The sequence below is a fragment of the Lonchura striata genome, chromosome 12 (genome assembly GCF_046129695.1).
Source record: "Lonchura striata isolate bLonStr1 chromosome 12, bLonStr1.mat, whole genome shotgun sequence".
NCBI lineage: Eukaryota > Metazoa > Chordata > Aves > Passeriformes > Estrildidae > Lonchura > Lonchura striata.
In genome coordinates, this window is record NC_134614.1 from 7421565 (window position 1) to 7442526 (window position 20962).

Here is a 20962-nt window from a genome sequence, read left to right on the forward strand (position 1 = left end):
CCTTCTCAATCCCTCCACTGCTGGCTGGGATCTGTTCTTCCATGATGGGCAGACACTACACCTGCTCTCCAGCACCCCAACATGGAAGCCCACATTCCACACCAGCCCCACACCCAAACCTTCACTGCTGCCTTCTTAAAAGGGTCTTCCTGAACTGGAGAGACCCAGACCAAGTCTCACATTTTACAGACACTTGATACCTATCTCGAAGGGACAAGGATAGCACACAGCAGGCTTTCTTCAGACCTTCTCCCAGACTTCTCCTCTGCAGAATTCTCTTACTTGATTAAGCCCCTCCTTCCTTCTCCCCAAGCTTACTTTTCCCAGCCCTCTGAAACCTCTCTCCTGGCTCCTCTAAATTCTCCCCCATTCCACTTAATTCTGCAGTCAGCCTCAGGTGATGCAGGTGAGATATGGCTCATGCTCTGCAGGGTTTTGCCTTGTTCACCTCCCTGGGGATGGGCATCACTGTCCCCATGGCTTCACCTCACCACTGTCCTTCCCTGCACAAGGGGCCTGTCTCCCAAGGGCTGGCACCCCACAGGAACCTGAAGGGTTGAGCACATCCATCACCCTACATTCAGCACCCAAGCTCAGACCTCCACCCTGACGTGCAATAGGCTAGAAAATGCTCAGAAGCCAGTTGTTTTAACAAGTGTACACAGTAATATATTTTATTCCCTAAAAACATGTTTTTAGCCAGTCCAGTAATACAGATTTGGCCTGAAGCAGCTGGAAATAGGAAAGGTCAGATTTGTACAGGAGAGTGCTTTATGAGGTGCCTCACCACATCTGTTCCTTGCAGCTCGGCCAGCCCTGCTGCAGGTGTGGATCTCCTGTTCCACAGCTCCAAGCTGAAGAACCCAGACATGTTCAACCCCACCAGCCGCCCCCTCCCCTGAAGACAGCCATTCTTCAGCACTTCTCCAGGCCATTCCAAACCCTCTAATTACAAGTCAGAACAGTTACAAAATAATAAAAATACAATCTTATTAAAGCATAGAAATTAACAAACAAGTTTCACACCAACACACGCCCAGCACAAAGGTCGCACCAGCACACCTATCTCTGCTTCCAAGTGGAGTAGGGGGTCACCCCAATACTTTCCTTCCAAGTCAGCAGTTTCAGTGCCAAGCCTGCAAGATCACTCTAGACTTCATGACCTGAAACAAAGCAGGGCAACACAGCTCCCAAGTCCACCTGTCGATGTCCCCAGCCACAACAGGCCTGTGGTTGAGGGAAGGTGATTAATTTGATGACGAATATACAGACACTCGACAGCCACACAGGTGCTCTACATACTTCTTCCTCCAGTAAACTTTCCTGGAACTATTTACACCAGGCATGGAGCTGGTCCAGGTCCATTTTCCCTGCTGCTCTCCAGACTGACATCCCAGACACCCTTCCTGCACCTCCTGCTTTTGGCTGCATCCAAGAAGTGCAGTTCCACCTGGTGCCAGAGAGCCCAAAGCAGCAGCAACTGCAGAACTCTGAGCAGGTCAGAAGGCAAGAAAACCCTGTTAATTCTGCATGGAAAAAAGGAGGAAGGAATGGTAAAATGAAGGTAACTCAGTCCAGGCATTAGCCAGAGGTTTCACCTCCAGAGGCTTGCTGCAAGGGCAGAGTTCTTCACAGGGCAGCTCATCCCACCCACAGGGCAGCATCAGTGCTTTGTGAACAGTACCCCAGGCAGTGGTGGCTGCACATTGCCTCGTGCCAGGCTCTGGGCAAGTGTGCTCTGCCCTGCAGCCTCTTCTCCCAAGTCTCTCTCAGGAAGTCAGGGGCTCTCACAGCAGGAAAGTGTCCATTCTGGCCTGGCTGCTGCTGGAGGAAGATGCAGGAGCTGCAGACACAGGTCTGGAGACCTTCTTCTTGCCCCTAACTGACAATGGACGTATTTCTGACAGGTTTGTCTGGAGGTAAAACTGTCAAGGAAAGCACAGATCAGTGCCCTGGGAACACAAGTGATCCAACATCTGCTGCAGTCCAGCCTGAACCATAGACCCAGGACCCAGCCATATATCTGCATCCACAAAAAAACTCCCTGCAGGACAGGATGGGCTTTGCTACCTTCTCATCAGAGCAGAGCTCGGACACGCGCCTGTCCCACATATCAGGGAACATGTCCCAAACAGGGGGTGTTGACTGGATATTAGGAAACATCACTAAAGAGGTGGTCAAGCATTGCAACAGGCTACCCAGGGAAGTGGTGGAACACCCTGGAAACATTCAAAAAACATGCAGACATGTTGGTTAGGGACATGGATTAGTGGTGGGCTTGGTAATGCTGGGTTAGTGGTTGGACTCTGATCTTAGAGCACTTTTCCAACATTAATGATTTCATGATTCTATGCTATCCCCCTGCACATACACCAGCATTTTAACAGCATATCTGTTTGAGTTGCAAGACCTCCGGAGCCAGGACACTGTGCAGGTGAAGGGAGAGCAGCCAGAGCCTGCAGCCTCCCACAGCAGAGCAATCCCAAGGCAGGAACAGCTCCACACCCAGAGGGGTGAGCTCAGCCCAGCCACTCCTCACCACAGTGGAGCAGCAGCTTCCCACAGAACGAGGGCTCTGGCTGCACAGGCTGGCAGGCACACAGCCAGAAGAGCCTGTGCTACACTGCTGCTTTAAGATCTCAAGGGCACAGGCAGTCCCTGAAAATTGCACTGATTTCTAGCTGATGTGCTCCTCTGAACCAGCCACAAGTGCTCTCAGCAAGTTCAGGTCCTTGACACCTTTGCTGAGCTCAGATTTGTTCAGAGAGAAATCAGATCATCCCTTGAAGATCCCAAGTCTGTTTTTTGTTGAGACCAAAGAGAAGGGTCAGAAATGAGGTGCCCACAGCACTCAGTACTGTGTACTGCAGGAAAGGATACTGGCTCTATGAACTTTGTTCTGCCTCCCATGCCATCGTAGCCAGTCCTCACCTAGGAGAGAGAAACAAATGAGCATGGAGCAGCACACAGAGCCTTGGCTACTTCTTCTCATGCTGGTTATAGGGAAGGGGGAGTCTGCAAGACAGCATCTGGAGAGGAGTTAAAGGCCCTTGGAAACACTCAGTACTTGTGCTAAACCCTCAAGTCCTCACTTTTGGAAAAAGACAGACCCATGGGTATTAACAAAGTTTGGGAATATTGGGCACTTTTTCAGATAAACCAAGCATGCTTAGGATTTTGTCACTGGGATTGAGGAATACAAGGAGGACACCCTAAGCTCCAAGGAGGTGGAGGAATAGGACATTGAGAGCCACTTAGTCTGCTGCCAGGAAAGGAATGAGCATCTGTCATCCCTGGAGCTCTGCAGGACTGGGAAGTAGCCAGGTTATGCTCCAAGATTTATTTTCCACACACTGTATGTGGCAAGGTAAAAGCCTCATTCACTTCCTCTTTCAGGGTCAGCTGAGGACAGAGGTGGCAGTGCCAGCCCTGGGCACACTCACCAACTGGACAGTCATACTTACAGAGCCCGTGCTCCTGTGGGAACCCAGCAAACCACCTGAAGATGGCTTCTTGGAGAGAAAAGAGTTCTTGATGAATGCTGGCAAGAGTCCTTTAAGAGCATCATCCTCCAGATCATCTGCCCCGTTCTGTCCCACAGAATAACAAGAAAAGCCCTTTAACCAGCACAATCTGCTGAATGGAATCCATACACAGGCAGCACTAATAACACAGACAGCTATGCAAGGTAATGGCTACTGCCATACCATGTCAGGTTGAAAACGAGCAGCTTCCAACCTCCCACTGGGGCTTATGTGGAACAGTGCCCAGGAGGCAGGGCACTGCCCCCCTGGAAGCCTGGGCTAACACCTCAGCTGACCCCACAGCCCTTGTGGTCAGCTCCAGTGGTGCTTGTGAAGCACATGTGGGGCAGAATCATCAGCAAGCACTTGGGTCCCCACCCTCCCTTCTCCTGCCCAGCTCCAGGAGGCCTGAGGCAGCAACAGTGTTTCCAGGAGACCGTCAAGGAAAACACTTTGAAGCACAGACTGGTTCTATAGATGGGCCGATCTATGGCCACAAGGGAGACAATAGATTCTTTATTCCAACCTTATTAACAGAAGAATCAAAGAGGCGATACAGAAAAATCAAGATTACTCCTTTTACCTCCACTGCTTCCTTCAGAACTTTCTTCGCCAGATTTACCACAGGAGGCCTGTAAGGAGCCCAAGGAGCAAATCAGCAGAGATTTATTGTTCAAATGGAGCTGGCAAGGACAGACAAGGCCAAGCAAATGACGACAAAGCTTGCAGCACGCCATCAGGCTGCTGGAGAGCTATCTGATCTCACACAGAAACTTCCAAAGCAGTGAGACTTTGATCTCCTTTAGAAGCAGAAAGAGGAGGGAAAACTCACGGCTTTTTATCCAGCTTCTGCCTTTTTGCAGGGCCAAAGGGAGCTGTGCAGGGCTGCTGTTCAGGGGTGTCCACATTGTACGTAGCATCTAGATTGATCTCATCGCTGTGGGCCGGGCGGTGCAGCTTTGGATGCTGCAGTTCCAGGGGAGCAGGGCTGCAAAGCCAAGAAAAGCATCAGTCACTGAGCCACTGCCTACCATCCTGGGGAAGGCAGAGCTGCACCCCACGACACTGAGTGCTCAGACAGCAGTGGCACCACCCTGTTCTGCTTACACGTCAAATAAAGGACAATTTGCACCCAGAGTTTAAATTCAATGTCCCAAACTACTGCTCCCCACAAATGCTGAGTGCTGTGACAGCAGCACCCAGAGCCCAGAAATCACACTGACACACTGCAGCTCTATGGACACAACCCAGCTTACTCTACTGGGCTAATGCCATAGGCTCCTCAAGAAAGGCTGGATAAAAGCAGATGCCATTTCTCAGGCTAGATTCCTCTGCCTAACTGAGATCTTGGTCACCATACACCAGTGCATGCTCATCACATGGCCAACTCTAAAGCAACAAGAACAGCAGCTTTAGGGATGTTTCCCAGGCAGGGCACAGTGACAAAGACTTTTTCAAAACCCAGGCCATTGTTCCACCCTCTCCTGACCCAAACCCTCCGAGACTTTTTCCATGTAAACCAAACATCTTGTAAGACACAAAAAACAGGATACAAGGAACAAAACCACCACACCTCTACAACACCCGCCAGACTAATACATCGCTGCTTTTTCAGATAGTTAAACTGTCAGCTCTGGCTTTGGAGCTGTCACCTACATGCCTGTACTGTGTCTGAGGGTGCAGCTCACTAACCTTTCCAAGACTAGCCGACTGAGTGTTTCCCTGGTTACAGATGGGACCTTCAGAGTATCCTGCAGGATGTCTATCTTTTTCTTCAAACTCTGGAGAGAAAAGGAAAAGCAGCCAGTGAGATAAGGCAAAATTTAGCAGTAAATACTTTGCCCCTTTTCCATAAATCAACATCAGGTGGAGCTCAGAGGTAGGCTGGGAAATTTAGTAACTGAGCAAAAGCCAGCATAACTCCTGGCTTTGCAGCTGCAGACCAGTCTGCAGTAACTGGCAGCCGGCCATGAAGAAAGATATTCTCACCAAGATCTCCTTGTCTGCATTCTTCAGATCTTTCTGTGTACTTTTTAACTCCTCCTTTGTCTTCTCCAGCTCTGAAGTAGTTTTCTGCAGCTGCAGAACACAACAGAGTGTGGGTTACACTTATCTGGGTAAGGGGGACTGCAGAGCCCTGTGAGAGCAGTGTGCTCTGCAGCACATGCTACTCCCCCTGCTTAAAGGCTCAATTTTTCTGTGTCAGTCTGACCAACCACTCCTGTATCAGCACAATCCAATCCCTACCCAATTCCACAAGCTGCCTGCAGAGGGATGTCCAGGGCTGCTTGCCCAGCATTTACCCAGCATTTATGCCTCACAGCAACAGCTTTTCCCTGCTCTAACACTTGGTGGCTGCATTCTGAATTCCTGCAGGACTTTGGACACACTAGAGCCACAGGAATCACAAACCACAAGCTGGAGGATGGCTGTGCATCAGCAGTGCTGGCACATGGACAAGCCTGATTCAACAGGGAAGCATGCCAGCAGCAGGGGTCAGGAAGTGGATTGCTACCACTTCATAGACTTCAGTGGCTCCGGGAGCCTGGGCCAGCTCACGGGCTGTGGGTACAGTCAGTGCTCTGGAGCCCCTTGTGCACTGACTCGCATCTTCCTGACCCACACTGGCCATCACAGCTTGGCTCTGACTCAGCCAGGAGCAGCCCAATTCCAGCAGTAGAACCTTGTGTAGGGGTTAAGTCCTCTGGGGAGCAGAGAACAGCAATCTGAAACCTCCTTCTCCATTTGAGGGGACAGCAGCTATGGCTGAGTAACAGAAGTAGGCCAGATCCACCCACAGTTTCTCACTTTGTTGGCTTAGACATGGGGATGCCCCAGGGAACACCTGTGCCTCGGGGAGTGAGGCTACACACGCTTTTCACAGGGATGCACTACCAGAACAGACAAGGACAGTCCTGCCTGACCTGAGCTAACACACCCCAGCCATGCCTGGAGCTAGGGGAGCGCAGCAGCAGAGGCACATCAGCATCCCCAAGCTCTGCACCAGCCCAGGATCAGCCCAGGCAGGCTCTGTGCAGGGCCACCTACCTGTGTGTCCTCACTGTGCTTTGGGGAGCTCTCCTGCCTGGGCACAGCATGGTGTGGGAGCCCTGGCTCAGTTCAGCTGGCTGAAGGCACAAGGCTGGGTGTGACTGGATGTGCCAAGCCAGGACTAAGCCCTGCTCAACCAATACTGGCTCCAAACCCCTTCCCACTTCCTTAGGGGCCCAGCTCTGCAGCAGGAGGAGCTGGCAGCTGAGTGCTCAGCAGTGTAGCCGGATGAAGGAATTGCCACTTCCAGAACCCAGTGGGAACAGTGGAGCACCTGTGTGCTGCTGCCTTCCAGCAAAAGCTCCCTGCCAAACTCTGGCTGGCTCTGCACATGCTGCCCCAGGACTGTCTCCAGAGACTACCCTCCTGACAACAGCCCACGAACTGCTTGCTCACCACGTCACATCCTGACCCAGAAACCTCAAGCCTGACCCTTCCACACACCTATACCTATCAGTGTGGGAAGAGGTCACTACAGAGGCCTTGGGCCTCAGTTATGGATAGGAATCTATAGCCCAGATGTCATCCTGGCAACTCACACTCTCCCTTTACCTTATTATTGACAGAAAACAGCTCCTTTTTCAGCTTCTCTGTCATCTCACCAGAGATCTTCCGAGCCTCCTTCAAATTCTCATATTCCCTACAAAGAAACCCAAAGAGTCACACTGTTTGTAAGGCAGCTGAGCCAGAACTTCTCAGAGACAAGCCAAGACCCTCAAATTGCAGCTCTGGACCGGCCTAGCTACCAGAGAAAACCCAGGAGACACAATGCCTTTTGAGGAACAAAGATGAGTGAGTGTACTAATAGTGTCACACATTCCACTACACCATGGGGACAGAAAACCTGCATGGGGTACCATGCCTGATTCCACTAGGAAAATGGGAATCAGAGTCAGAGACATTTTAGTTGCCAGTGAAAAAGACAGAAAACAGAGCACAGCCTCCATGCTGACAGCAAACAGGGGACTTTGCTTTAAGTGACTTTTCAGAGACTTCACACTACTGGCCACGCACACTCATTCCCAATTACACCACAGGGACACTTGCCTCATTACAGCTTTGTACCAAAGCTGCAGTTATTCAGCTGCCATCAGAATGGACACAGAAAAAGCTGTGTTTTTTCCCCAGCAGGACCAGATGGATATCCAGGTAGGGGAGGGCAGCAGTGGAGGCTTGCCTTGCCAGAGGCCACAGCTGCACAGCACAGTGCTGCAGAGGGCACAACCCAGAGCTCTGCATCCGCTTGCTTTCCCCCGGGCATGAGAAGAAAGCAGAGGGAATAATCATCATCACTTCATAGGTGCACTGACAACTCTGGAGACAGTTCCCATGGTGACACACATGTCACTACAGTGACAAGAGGAGCAGTTCAGTGTGACAAGCTCCAAACTAGGTTCCCAGGATCCATCAGTCAAAGCCCAGTGGAAGACCTAAGAGGCGGTGAGAGCCCCACAGAGCCCATGTGCCTGTTGGTGCTCGGCACAGGGTTCTCCCTGGCCACTCCCAGGACATCAGCCAGCTGTGACAAGCCTGCAGCACCTACTTTTTGAGTGAGACACAGTAGATGGCAAGCTGCTCTACTGCTGCCTGCCCAACTCCCATGTCTCTGATCATCTCTTCCACTTCTGGGCGCTGGCTCTGAAGCAACAGCTCGATCCTGCACAAAAAAACCACAAACAAAAACATACCCTCAGCTCACAAATCACAAACAGACCTGGGAAAGAGACAAGAGCCCTGCTTCCCTCTCTAGGGGCTGGTGCAGCCTGAGCTTCTTCTGCAGGCACTCTGCGTGTCATGGGAGAAGAGACAGCTGCCTCACCTCAAGCAGGGCTTTTCACTGGGGAAAAGCAGCACTACTTGGACTAGAGAAGGGGCAGCTGCACACACATACTGCACATGGAACTGATGCCAGTTCTTGGTCCCTATAGCCCTGTGGCTGACTGTGTTCCTGGGCTGGCATTCTGCCCCAGCATCCTCTGATAACAGAAATGGCACATAGCCATGCTCAGTGCACTAGAGATGAGGCCAGTACCCCATCTTGCTGCTCTTTAATGAGAGCAGCTGTCTGCAACCACATCAGGGGCAGAAGGCATGCAAAGGCAGCTAAAGCAGCCATTCCAAAGTTCAAGGTAAAATGATCCAGCACATGGAGGTGGGTGTTGCAGCAGGCCCAGCAGGACCCTTCTCCCCTCCCCAAAAAGGGTAGAGGTGTTCAGCCCAGACTGCGAGGCCCAGGCAGCACCCCGGATCTCACCGCTCCATGGTTCTCAGCTTGTTTCGCAGCCGGCGGGCCTCCTCCTTTGAACTTCTGTTATCCTCCTGCTGCTGCTCCAGGAATTTCATCTGCTTCTGCAGGGAAGCAAGCACACAGACCACTACTGAGGCTCCAGGGATTGTCAGAGAAGCATCCCGGCTTATGCGCACTGCAGGCAGATGGGAGCACACATCGGCTCTAAAGTCTATCACCGCCTCAGCAGCCTGGGATTATGGAGAGTTGACTCCCTCCCACCGTACCCCCAGCTCTGCTCCCCACGAGCACAGCAGGGTCTCAGTGCTAATCACAAGGCAAGGCTGCAGCTGAACCCATCTCAGAGCCCCTCTCTGCTGCACAGCACCCTGTATGCAGTTTTGACAATTTGTTTTTCAAAAGCAAATGAGTCCACAGCAAGCAAACCTTGCTATTGCCTTTTCCTCTGTGCACAGCTGATTGCTTCAGCCTCCCAACTCTCCTTGCCATTAGCTGCTTAGAGCATTGATAGGAATGAGTGGGTCTCTTCTGGGAGACCTCAGCCAAACCAGACATCCACCTGGGCACTTCTCTCACCTGCTGAAAGTCTGCTGCAGCCTATTGCCTCTCCAGCAGTAACACAGAACCTCAGCTGAGATGGAAAAGCACACATCTGCAGTGTGGCAGAGGATGGGAATAGCTGAATTAGCACCATGCTGATGCATCTGTGCTGTCTAGGTTTGTGTGCCTGGGCACCTTGCACAGCAACTTTGAAAGGCTCTGGTTTCAGCACAGTGCTGATTGCAGGGAAAGGCCTGGCAAAAGATCATTGCCTTGTAAAGCTCCTTCCCACACAGAAGTTCAAGGATTTTATCCACTTCCTGCCACAGAAACCAAACAGCAGTGAAATCACTGGGAAGTTGAGGAGAGACAGTGTTGCAGGCTCCTCTGTCACTTTTGTTTAACTGGAGCCTGTCTTTGGCTTTTTCCTAACCATAACTCTCAATACTTCAGATGCCCACAGCAGTGTTTGTGCCTGGTCAGGGCAGAGGCCCCAGCTTCAGCCACCCTGAAACTGCAGCAAAGTGGCAGTGCCAGCAGAAGACAGGCCCAGCTCGCAGCCTTAACCTGCGTCACAACGAGCTAAGCCTGTATTCTCACTGCAGAAGTTTAGTGCTTTAATCTTTAATGATGCAGTTTAAGACAGTGCTTGGCATTCAGCTTGGAAACCCCATATACCACAGAAAAGATACCTCCAGGTCCCTAATCCTTCTGCCCTGCCCAGCTTTCATTAAAGAGACTTAAGCATACAGAGAGGGTTTTGCAACAGCAAAGATAAGCACAGAGCCTCCTCCGGAGGTGCCAAGGCAGGAAAACCCAGCACTGAGATGCTGAGTTGAGCAGCAAGTACTGGCTTCCACTGTCATAATTATTTCTGCTGGAGTAGGGGGCTATCAGAAGTATCCTGGCACTGACCTATCCAGGATCACACTAGCATCTAAGGCATGGCCAAGATCCAGGCTGCCTTTACATGCAAGCAGAATGGATACAATCCCATGGTTGGGCAAAAACAGTTGTGCTGGCTCACAGCAAGGCCAGCCTGGCATTAATTCCTTACTCTTTCTGTCCTAGTATCACGTAGATCTCCTGCATGCTTCCTCCCAGAAGAGCCCAGCTGCAGGTGGCATATAGCATGATAGCACCATGACATGTCTACAAAGCTCTCTCTGGGCCACTTGGCCTTGCAGGTCAAGAAACACGATGCAGTTTAGGATACTGGGTCAGATAGCATGGCAAGTGCAGCAGATACCTATCCCACTTTCCAACCTGCAGCTCACAACCCACCTGCCTGAGACAGGCACATCACCTTCACACAGCACAGACTGCCCAGCCCAGCATCAAGGCAAAGCTGTTCCAAGACATCCCAACAAAGCTGCTCCTGCTCTTACCCTCTTCCTCTTGCTGTTTACGCATAGTACATGACTACACACTGAGTCACTGCACACTGAAGCACAACAGGAATATTTGATCCCTGGACTTCACATTACTAACCTAACTGAGGCGAAACCCTGGCAACAGAACAGAGACAGGAGGGTTAGCTGGATCAGATCCCACTCAGCTGAAGCCTCCACCTCCCCGTCCATATTTTTCAGTTTGATTTCTCCCCCCAATCAAAGTAAGAAACTAATTTTCCTTGAATCCCACTTGGCCTAAACCCATTTCAGAAGAACATTCTACCCCAGGGAACCAGTGTTTCAGCAACAGGGTGTGGGGCTAATTCCCACACTAGATTCCTGCTACTACCTTTATGACCAGCACTGCCACTTCATTAGCGAGGCTCAGCCACATTCCTCAGGCTGTGCTGGCATTTTTCCCTCACCAGGGATACCTCTACCTTGAGCACCTGTACACAAACCACAGGCCTGTAGGCTTTTTATGCCTCTGAATCACCTCAGGCAAAGCACAATCAGGACCTCGAGTCTAGCAACAGCACTTTCTTCGATTAATCAAACCAAAATAAAAATCCAGGTACCAGACCCAAAATCCCACCAGCACAATCTCTTTATTAGCAGGATCTGCAGAGATCTTCAACCGAACTAACACTGACTGCATGATGATTAGTCTTGCTGGGGACAGGAAGGGTACCTTGAGAGAGGAGCACAGCATCTCTGTCTCTCCCAGCATCTTCTGGAGCGACTCTATCGTGGCATTGCGCACATCCAGAGTGTCCCTCAGCCCATCCACAACAGCCTGGCATTCCCGCTTTTCTTTCTCTGAAACAAAGAAAGGAAAAGGTCACTGCCTGCTAACCCACACTCCAGTTGCAGCACAGCAGCACACAGACTGCTTGCAGGCTCAGCTCCAGGCTGCCAGGATTCGGCCATTCCTGGAGAGAGCCATTTCTCTAAGTGGCATCTGCACCAGGGTCTGTACTGAGCAATTGCTTTTCTCGGTGCCAGCAGGCTTCAAGACTTCTTTACTAAAGATAAAAAATTCCCTTTAATAGCTTTCCAGCGCCAGCCCTGCTAGCATTAAGATGATGCATCTTAACTCTTGCGTTTTCTCAAAGCCAGGCTTGCACAAGGAAATAATTCCCCTTGAGTTACACCAAGCTGTCACAGAGCTGGAGAATAGAGCTTTGTATCCATCCTCTCCACATGGAATCTTATGTGTCTGAAACTCCTTTGGGGGCCATTGGGCAGCTGTATGCAGGGGTCCACCAAGCTGCTGCACGTGCCCTCACTAACCACAGCACCTACATCAAAGGACAGGAGGTAGTGACACTGGGGGCACCGCAGGACACATCACAGCTTAAGTAGATTCCCCAGGTACTCACTTTTTGCAGGTCACAAAACTTTTGCATCCTGCTGTTCCTCCCCCTGTCAATCCAGGAGCAAAGCACATGCCTCTGACCACCAGAGAGAAGGTGGTGGAAACCACCACCAGATTTCAATTTGTTTTGTGGAGACAAGGGAAGGACAGCATAGAAAGCAACAACCACTATAGGAGCTGCCAGACCAAGCAGGGAACAGCCAGCATCGTTGAGAACCTCAAAGCAGTTGGATAATGAGGGAAAGCAGGAACCTCTCCACCTAACCCTGCTGAGGGTAGGCTAAAACCTTCAGTTCAGCATCTTCAATCTTTGCTAAAATTGTTTGTGGCTCCAGCATGGCAACAGTAGAGAGCCAAAGAGTGCCTTTCCAAAAGACTTGTTCTCCTTGCAAGCCATCCAGTTTTAAATTCTCTCTCCATATCCTGTAGAAGCATGACCTGCAGTGAAGCTGCACTGTTCAACTGGGGAGTAAAAGAGCCATGTGGGACCAAGGAACAAGAGAGGAATGTGTTCCAGCAGAAGCACGCGGGTGGCTTCTCCATTGATCTGAATAACCCTTTCCCACCAGAGGTGGTGCCTGGAGATGCTCCCTTGCATTTGCAGGGACTCCACACCCACTGAAAGAGTTAGGGCTTCCCCCTCCTCCGTTCCCAGCTGCCCAGAGGCAGATGGCAGGAATCAAACCGCTCTGTGCTGCAGGAATGAGTTTTCAGCTCATTCAGAGCGCCTCCCACAGAGCCTGCTCAGAGCTCAGCACCTCTGGAGCCATTTGCAGGCTGATCAGAGCCTGGCAGCTCCACAGCTCCTCTGCAGCACAGAGCAGAGCACAGCTTCACATGGAGAACTTATACACAGGAACCAGCAGAGAGCAGAGTACCCACAGCAAAGGAGGCAGGAGGTGGGAAGGAGCTTCGCATTTCCAATATCAAAAGAGAATGGGACAGGGAATGTCAAATCCAACCTCTACTCACCAGAAGCCGAGAAGATTAGCAGACCTTCAAGCAGTTTTTCTTGGATAATATCCTAGCAAGAATCCCAGCCACCTTCCCCAGAAGATCTGGCTGTCTACCAAGTCACTAAACTCAACCAAGCTGGCAGGAGAACAGGCCTCAGAATAGAGACGTGCAGACCATCCAATTCTACTCGCAGGCTAAGGACCGAATCCTCAATCTACTGGCTATTCATGTCTGTCTCGTGCATGCAGGGAATGCAGAGGAAAGACAACTCTTGGGGCGTGGGTGAGCCCCCAGCATTCTTTAAACATTTTTTTTTCCCTTCTGCTAGCATGTTTTAGGATTTCTGTCACTTAGACTGACATTTTCCTTTTGCTGCTCATGACTCATGTTCTGATGACAGGCAGCCTACAGACGATGCTTAAAACCCATCGACAAGTCTCCAGGGCTTTTGCTTTTCCTGCCTCCCTCAAACATCCTCTAAAATTAAAGATGGGAAGATGGAAGTACGTGCACACTGAACTCCGTCTGCTCTTTGCGCGACACATGTGGCACTGCAACAGCCAAACAAATCCAAAGCCTTCCCACTGCTGCTTTTGGACACCACTTTCACCCTCTCATCTGCTGGAGGGAATCAGCCTTTGCCATATGCAGCTGTGAGTTTCCCAGCAAGCAAACCAAGGCTTTTGCTTTTAAGCCTGCTCCAAATAGAGCTTTGCTGCAATTCTGTAAGCTTGTGATTAGGAAGGGGGCAAAAAAATTGCACCTACTTGTCTAAACTCGCAGTGAACTCCTGAGTTACAGCAGAGCTGGGCCAGGCTGTGGACTCAGGCTCTGTCATATAAGCTTTGCATCACTGTAAGTGCTCTCACCTCAGAAAAAGCTCTGAAGAAGTTGCTCTAGCAAAACAGTTTGCAGTCTGAACCATGCCCTCGGCTTCAGAGAGGAGTGGTCTCTGCACAAGGGTTCCTCAGACCTGGGCAAGCCACCTGGCACAGGCAGAGCCCAGGAGCTGCTGATCCCCTGCAGGCAGCAGGAACTCACCTTTCAAGGAGAGCTGGGCCTTCACCTTGTCCAGTTCATTCTGAAACACAACACAGAGAACCCCATTAGGAAACACCCTGCAGAGATGCTTTCACCAGGTCTTAAAAAGACCCAAGAGATATCTCAGCAGGACTTTTGGACCAGGCAGGTATTATGGAGGGAACATGGAAACAACAAGCACGGAGTTACAAGCCTGGATTATCACAGGGAACGGAAAGAGCACCTCCAACTGGCATTCTTCAGGGGGAGAAAAAAGGATCACAGCTTCATCCTAGCCTTGTCAACCTTGTGTTTCTCACACTGTCAGTCATCCTGTTTTAGCTGAATAATTTTGGAAGGCTCTCAGGGAAACACAGGAAGTCAGGCAAGAACAATTTTTATAATGTTTTACCTAAACAAGGCAATAAGGGAGGGATGTTGCCAGACTAACTGGATTACTGAGAGTTCTTTAAACTGAAGTGAACTTTAATCAGATGGAGGTGGGAGACAGGAGAGCACAGTCAAACACCTGAAAAGGTAACCAAGCATGCACTCAAACATGCTGACAGACACTGAAGTCACTGCAGTTCAGGATGCTGATATGAGCTAACAGCTCAATCAAATGGCTGGAAACAGATCACTGAGAAACCAATCCATAACACGCCAACTGAGAGTGCACAAAATCTCCTGGGTACCACAAGGGTCTGAGGAATATCAACTATTTCTAACGCCTTCATCAAGGATCAGAAAGAGGCAGCAGATGCCCTGTAGTTTAAATTAGAGAAAATGAAGTGATATAATTTAACACTGGTGAATAGCCAAGGGAAATGTAGAGAGGTTAAAAAGAGAGACTATTTATATCTATATATCTATATGTATATTTAAAAGAAAAAGCAGAGAGATAAATATATGCAGGAAAGAGTCAATAGAAGATGACTTAAAAAGCTGTGTTAGAGAACTGCAGAGGAAAGCACATAACAAGTCAGGCAGGAACTGCAGTGGAATAAAACCACAATAAAATGCCAACACAGGCACACAAATCTGTGCAACCCGGAATGCTACATGCAAATCTGAGCCGAGAATAGCACCAGCAGTGACCACAGCTCTGATGGGACTGAAGCTAGAGCTCTGCTAGCGACAATAAAGGCAGGAAAGAGAATGTGGGATGTAGAGCTTGGAAAGCAGAAGGGACTAAATGCAAAGCCTAGCAGAGCTGACTGGGATTTGCCCCAAGGGGCACAACTGCTGGAGGGCTAATGTGGAATTAACTCTCCTGCAGGAACTATTCTGAAGTAGCTTCCTCAGAGTCCTATTCAGGAACGATTAGTGGGCTCACAAGATGTGCTAATTATCATGATAGCAAAGAAACCCTGGGCTACTTCAGGCAGCTATGTAACATTACCTCATTCATCAACTTAATCTGAAATCCCTCACCCTCCACCACAGCTCCTAAAAACTGCTCCAAATTTTCTCTCCTCTGAGAGCTCTCCTCTATCTGTCAGACTGAGTTACAAGACCACATTTTCCTAAGATCAAACGAATATATCCTGACCACAGACAGCTGTCCTCCAAGGCTTCTACCTTCCCCAGCAGGTTTACAGGCAGGAATCCTGCCCCCCACCTCCTCTTCACCAAGCTGAAATCTCATTTGGAAGAACTCTGCACTCCCCAAATCACAAGTACCTCTTGACAGACTCACTGAGGTGTTACACTCCAAAACTCACCCTTTTCCTGCTCTGGGAACAGCCACATGGAGACTGTTCTGCTCACAAGGACCATCTTTAAATTCAGTATAGCCTAACCCAGGTTCAGTAATGAAAGAAATGCTTGGACACTTAGCTTGTGGTCTGCAGCTACTCCAGGGATCCAGGTTCCCCCGAGTGTTTCTATTGAAGTTTTAGCCTGGGGGTGGAAAGCAAAACAGCCCCAGCACTCCTTTGACTGTAAACATTTCTGAGTAACAGCAAGAGTGACAAACAGTAATAAAGACAATTACTGTTCAAAAGACAATTTGGCTAATTTTGCAACAACAGGAAGGGGTTTTAGATCATCAGGGAGCTCTTCCAGCCACTTCACTGGGTGCCAAAGACTGGTTCTCCAAAGAGAATCCCAAGCTTCTCACCCCAAGATGACAAGCAGACCATAGCTACACACTGCTTTCTAGCACATCCTTTTCATGGCAGGAGGCCAAATGCTCATTCAAAGACAGCTGTGGGCTGCACAGATACAACTCCAGTTGATTACAGAGATGAACACCACTTTTTGCCCAGGCTCTTGGAGGGCCAAGCAGTGGTTCTTCACAAACCTTAGATCTTTTTTTTTTTTTTTTTCCTTCCTCATGTGAAGTTGCTTCTGGCTGAGGATGCCAGAAGTTCTTATCTCAACTTCTGAAGAACCCAGGCTTGGCCCACCATGTGTTTGCTTTGAACTGCTGCCTGGCCAGAATCAGACACTCCATCACAGACCTCGCATCTAGGTGGACATTAGTCCCTCACATACTGTGAACAAGGAAACTGTGTTCTTAAGGTACTCCATGTCCTCCAAAAATGAGGCAGCACACCACATGGAACTGGTTGCAGCAGCAACCTGCACAGTGCACACAGCAGTGAACAGCCGCACAAGCTAACGATGCTGATTTACCCAGAAAAATATTTGGTTCTTTCTGCTGGTGACCTCAGAGCCCTCATTAAGCAGGCTGTACACTGAGGCTAGATGTTGCTCTGACACATACACATAAGATTTATAGGAGCAGGACAAGTTACCATTAAGCTTGTTGCGCAGGAGCAGCTTCACAGTCCTGCCCTTGAGCACGGGAGCAGTTCTGCACAGCCTGCCTAGAGCAGAAGGCTGGGAGAACCCATTTTAGATCCTGGGGTGGGGGTGAGAGAGAACAGGAAGATTTTTTTTAGGGCAATTCTCTCCAGACAACCCATGTCCGAGTCAGTGATCTCATTAGGCTCGTGGGAAGGGATTCCAACCCGTACAAAAGGAAATGTGTATCTGCTGTGAGGGCACATGGCTCCCAGTGCCCAGAGATGCTCCTCCGCTCCTCTGCACACTTCGCTCTTCAGTTTTGTTACTGGTGGTCTTGGAGAAAGACACTGCTACTGACATTCTAGTCTGGCTGGCTTTATTTTAAAGACATACAAAGTACATACAGAATTGTCATGGCAACTGCTAATTATGGTAATTGCTGCACATGCTGCTTCTAAACACAAGAGGGTACAAGCAACCCGTTATACCAAGGTCAACCAGCCACCCTTTTTTGGGAACAGATAATTCCAAGACAGAAAGAGCCCCATTTCATCCACACTACACAAAGGAGAACATGGAACAGCCACTTTGTGTTTATCCCTGCTCACACGCAACTCTCCACACCCAAAGGTGGCACTTGGAACACACCACCCAGCATCCCAGCTCCATCCAGGATCCTGTCAGGACCCAGACTCCACGTTGTTCACTGCTGCTGGTGTGGCTTCAGGCAGTTAATTCCTAATCTCTCTTGGAGAATCATGACCTCATCACCTTGCCCCACATCCTTCAATCTGCACAAGCAACCTCCCTGCACAGAAGGGAGGAGGAGGAGGCACTTCCTCCAATGGCCCCTTCTTTCCATAGAGGTTAGCAGGGCTCACACACAGCTGCACCACAGGTACCAGCAGCAATTCACTGCATCTGGGATTTCCCTTCTCCTGCCCTTGGGAACAGCTCTGTACCCTCATTCCCAAGGCAGGACCATCAGTCTGATGTGATGCTGTTTCAGGAGGCTTCCAGGTAAAGTGAGAAGCAGAAGGAAGAGCAGGAAGTAGAGGAGGCTCTTTGGGTCACCACATGGGATTTGGTCAGAGGGAATGCTAAATCACCAGAGAGTGATATGCTTCAGGTCAGACACATGAGCACAACAAACTCCAGCTTGGGAAGCACCTGCTGGCAGAGGACCAGCAGGCCAGGCCACGCTTCCAGGAAGCTGAAGTATAACGTGAGGAAAGAACTCCCCCGTCAAGTTACCTGCAAGGTCTCAGCATCCGGTGCTGTTTGCTCATCCAGGGTAACATCAAAAAACAGCTTACTGATGATGTGTCTTTTGCTGACCTAAACACAGGAGACAGAAGAGTTTGATGGGCACAAATATGGAAACAACAGATATGGAAGACAGATGGAGGGGGAGAAGGTACTGTCTTGTGACAAGGCCATGAAAGGCAAATCAGGTCACGTGTTTGACACCATTAGTGGTGATGCTCTGCTTTGGCTCAACAGCACAGCAGCAGACCCCCCACTCAGTTTCTGGGAGTGTGACTCCAGCCAAGCTCCTGAGCTGCAGCAGAAAGATTCAAACATTTCTGAATCGAGCGCAGTCTGTTCTCTGGCAGCTCAGCCCAAAGCAGCTGATGCTGAGCTAACATGATGCCAAATCCTAAGACAGAAGTACGTGCTGCTTTCTGCAGGCAGAAGGTGCTGTAATTGAATTTGATAGCTCTCCACACCTCCCCCATGCAGTTACAGCTTTGTGTTTTAAGTATTATATACAGTCATGACACCAGCTAATTGCATGGTTACTGCCACATAAGATGTTATTTCACGATAACTCCATGGTAACCCAGAGATGTAAGAGGCAGAGAAGAACAGAGGGAATCAACAAGTCAGGGAAGGAACAAGGGCCAAGACCTTGAGAGAAGGAAAGAAGCACGACCACAGAATAAGCCCAAGCAGCAGCTGGCTAAAAATTTACATCTGAGAGCGGGGAAACATCTCCTGCAGCCACTACTGCCATGAGCCAGTGGTGGCATGAAGGCTGGTGACAAGGGACTTCAAAGACGTTCAGGTCCCAGTTAAGCCAATGAAACCCAAGGCTCAGCTTCCTATCTCAGAAGCAGAGCACATCTTTCTTTCTCTCCCCAGCCATCACCATTCTCAAGGGAAGGTCAAGTACCGCTACGCCAGGAGGGGTTGTAAGGCCCACGTGCAGCAGAATGGGCTGTCCACCTGACAGCAATGGGCTGGGCACACCAGAAACATCAGTCAGGTGTCCCATTAAGCCCTTGCAGTCCCTCCTGTCATCATGCCAACTCTTACCCAGCCTAAGTAGAAGCTGTGAAAACCCACAGCCCCTTTTGAAAGGAGCTGCAGTGGACACAGTAGCAGGGCACCCTCAGCCCATTACAACCCAAAGGGCTCAGGAGGGGAGTTCCTCTCCTCTAGGAAGTCCCAAGTGACAGAAAGCCCCTCTGCTTTTTACCATGAGCCTTTTTCTGACATCACCCCCGGCCACAGCTCCTTGGTGCCACAGGTGTGCACAGGAGATGCTTTACCTGGTTTCTGCACTGCGGGCATGTCCGGCTCGGTGCAGTGTCAAACCACTGGAAGAGGCTGAGAAAGAAAAGGAAAACATACAGTAAATCCTTACAGCCCTGGAGCACTGCTTCCAGGGGCCATCTCCCAGCTCCCCAGGAGACAACAGGATGTGGCTCTCTGTCACACACTAAAGCAGAGAGGCAAACCTTCAGTCCAGCACTGTAGCCGGCGGGAGCTCCATGTTCCACATGCATGCTCCACCTGCATCTCCAACACAATTCCTGGCTGAATGTAGCATGTGAGCTTATCTTTAACAGGGCAGAGCTTTTGCAGAGCTCAGATCTCTCTGGGAGACAGGCACTGAACAGCCACAGCTTCACAGGAGCGAGTGGATGAACACAGGAGCTGCTCTATCAGGATGTGACAGCTGAGATCCCAGCCCAGTCAGCTCCAAGGGGTGCCATGGATCTGCTGAGCGAGGGGCACCGGGCTGGGCTCTGCTCTGGGATGATGAACGCAAACCTGCCGGGCTCCCCAGGACTAATGCACTTTGCAACCAAGCCACCACGTCACACTGGAAAGGTTTATTTTGGGAGCAGGTAATGATGCGGAGCTGGCAGGTTACCTTTGGAAGCTCTCCCTGCTCCACTGGCTGCTGGCAGAGAGCAGGCCCGAGCAGCGCTGCTGAGTGAGAAGTGACAATCACACCCGTGGTCCTCTCCAAGCTTGTTAGCTAGGAAAGCAAATGCCCACCCTCTCCCCACACAAAGTTTATTTCCTGAGAAGAACCATTTCCTTTCAACACAGACACTCACAACACAGTCCCAGAAAAGCATGGAATTATCAGGGCAGCTTCACCATAATCCAGCATCACTCCCTCCAAACACCCTGTGACACTGGCTCTTCCGGAGAAGGGAGCCTGCAGGCAGCACAGCGACAGAAGCACAGAATCAATTAGGTCGGAAGAGATCTGAGATCATCGAATCCAACCTATGGCCGATCACCACCATGCCAAGTGCCACATCCACTCTTGCCTTAAAGACCTCCAGGCAACCCCACCGGCTCCCGGGACAGCCCGTTCACATGTACGACCGGCACAGCCCGCACTGCTGCGGCAGCTCCGCCAACTCCTCGGAGCCCTGGCGCGGGGCCACAGAAAGCGCCCGTGGCTGACAGCCCGCGGCCCGGCCCGAGCCCCCGCCCGCCCCGGCGCTCACCAGGCCTGGTGGAAGGTGTGCCCGCACGGCACGGCCGCCACGTCCCGCTCGTTGTCGAAGAAGTCGGAGCAGATGGTGCAGTGGGCGCGGATGGGCATGGCGGGACGGGGCGCGGCGGTCAGCGCGGGCTCGCGGGGCAGCTCGGGGCTCGCGGCCGCGCGGCCTGGCGCCGTTTGAACGCGAGCGCGAGCGCGCCGCTTCCGGCCCGCCCCGGAACCGACGGGGGACCCCGCCGGGACCGAGGGTGGGGCTGGTGGGCGCGGGCAGGGGCGGGGCCGAGAGGCGCGCCTGCGGGAGTGGGCGGGGCTCCCCTGCGCCCCGCGCTGGGATCCTTCCCGGGA

At 50.9% G+C, this 20962-nt stretch overlaps 1 protein-coding gene across 2 annotated transcripts; it reads right to left on the reverse strand.

Moving 5' to 3' along the window:
* Positions 1–658: 658 nt before the first annotated feature.
* On the reverse strand, positions 659–20773 carry TRAIP (TRAF interacting protein). Of its 2 annotated transcripts, XM_021529211.3 has the most exons (15): positions 20622–20773; positions 19422–19479; positions 18121–18204; positions 14134–14173; positions 11449–11576; positions 8830–8924; positions 8119–8232; positions 7128–7215; positions 5514–5603; positions 5217–5305; positions 4357–4512; positions 4108–4156; positions 3465–3590; positions 2881–2931; positions 659–1913 (listed from the first exon to the last, which is right to left on the reverse strand). In XM_021529211.3, exons 1-15 carry the CDS (start codon positions 20717–20719, stop codon positions 1788–1790), a joined length of 1392 nt encoding a protein of 463 aa, XP_021384886.2. In that variant the 5' UTR covers positions 20720–20773; the 3' UTR covers positions 659–1787. The 2 variants fall into 2 exon arrangements, with proteins under 2 accessions (XP_021384886.2, XP_077642202.1); XM_077786076.1 differs by lacking the exon at positions 20622–20773 and having other exon boundaries at positions 19422–20408.
* Positions 20774–20962: the final 189 nt, after the last annotated feature.

What these genes read in the sequence shown, in the direction of transcription:
- TRAIP (XM_077786076.1), bottom strand. Translation starts at nt 19,658, where the DNA reads ATGCATGTGGAACATGGAGCTCCCGCCGGCTACAGTGCTGGACTGAAG. An exon ending in AAGCTGAGAACCATGGAGCG is followed by an intron (nt 8,233 to 8,829) that starts GTGAGATCCGGG and finishes TTTTTTGTGCAG; the next exon opens with GATCGAGCTGTTGCTTCAGA. An exon ending in TGTTTTCTGTCAATAATAAG is followed by an intron (nt 5,604 to 7,127) that starts GTAAAGGGAGAG and finishes TGTGTTCTGCAG; the next exon opens with CTGCAGAAAACTACTTCAGA.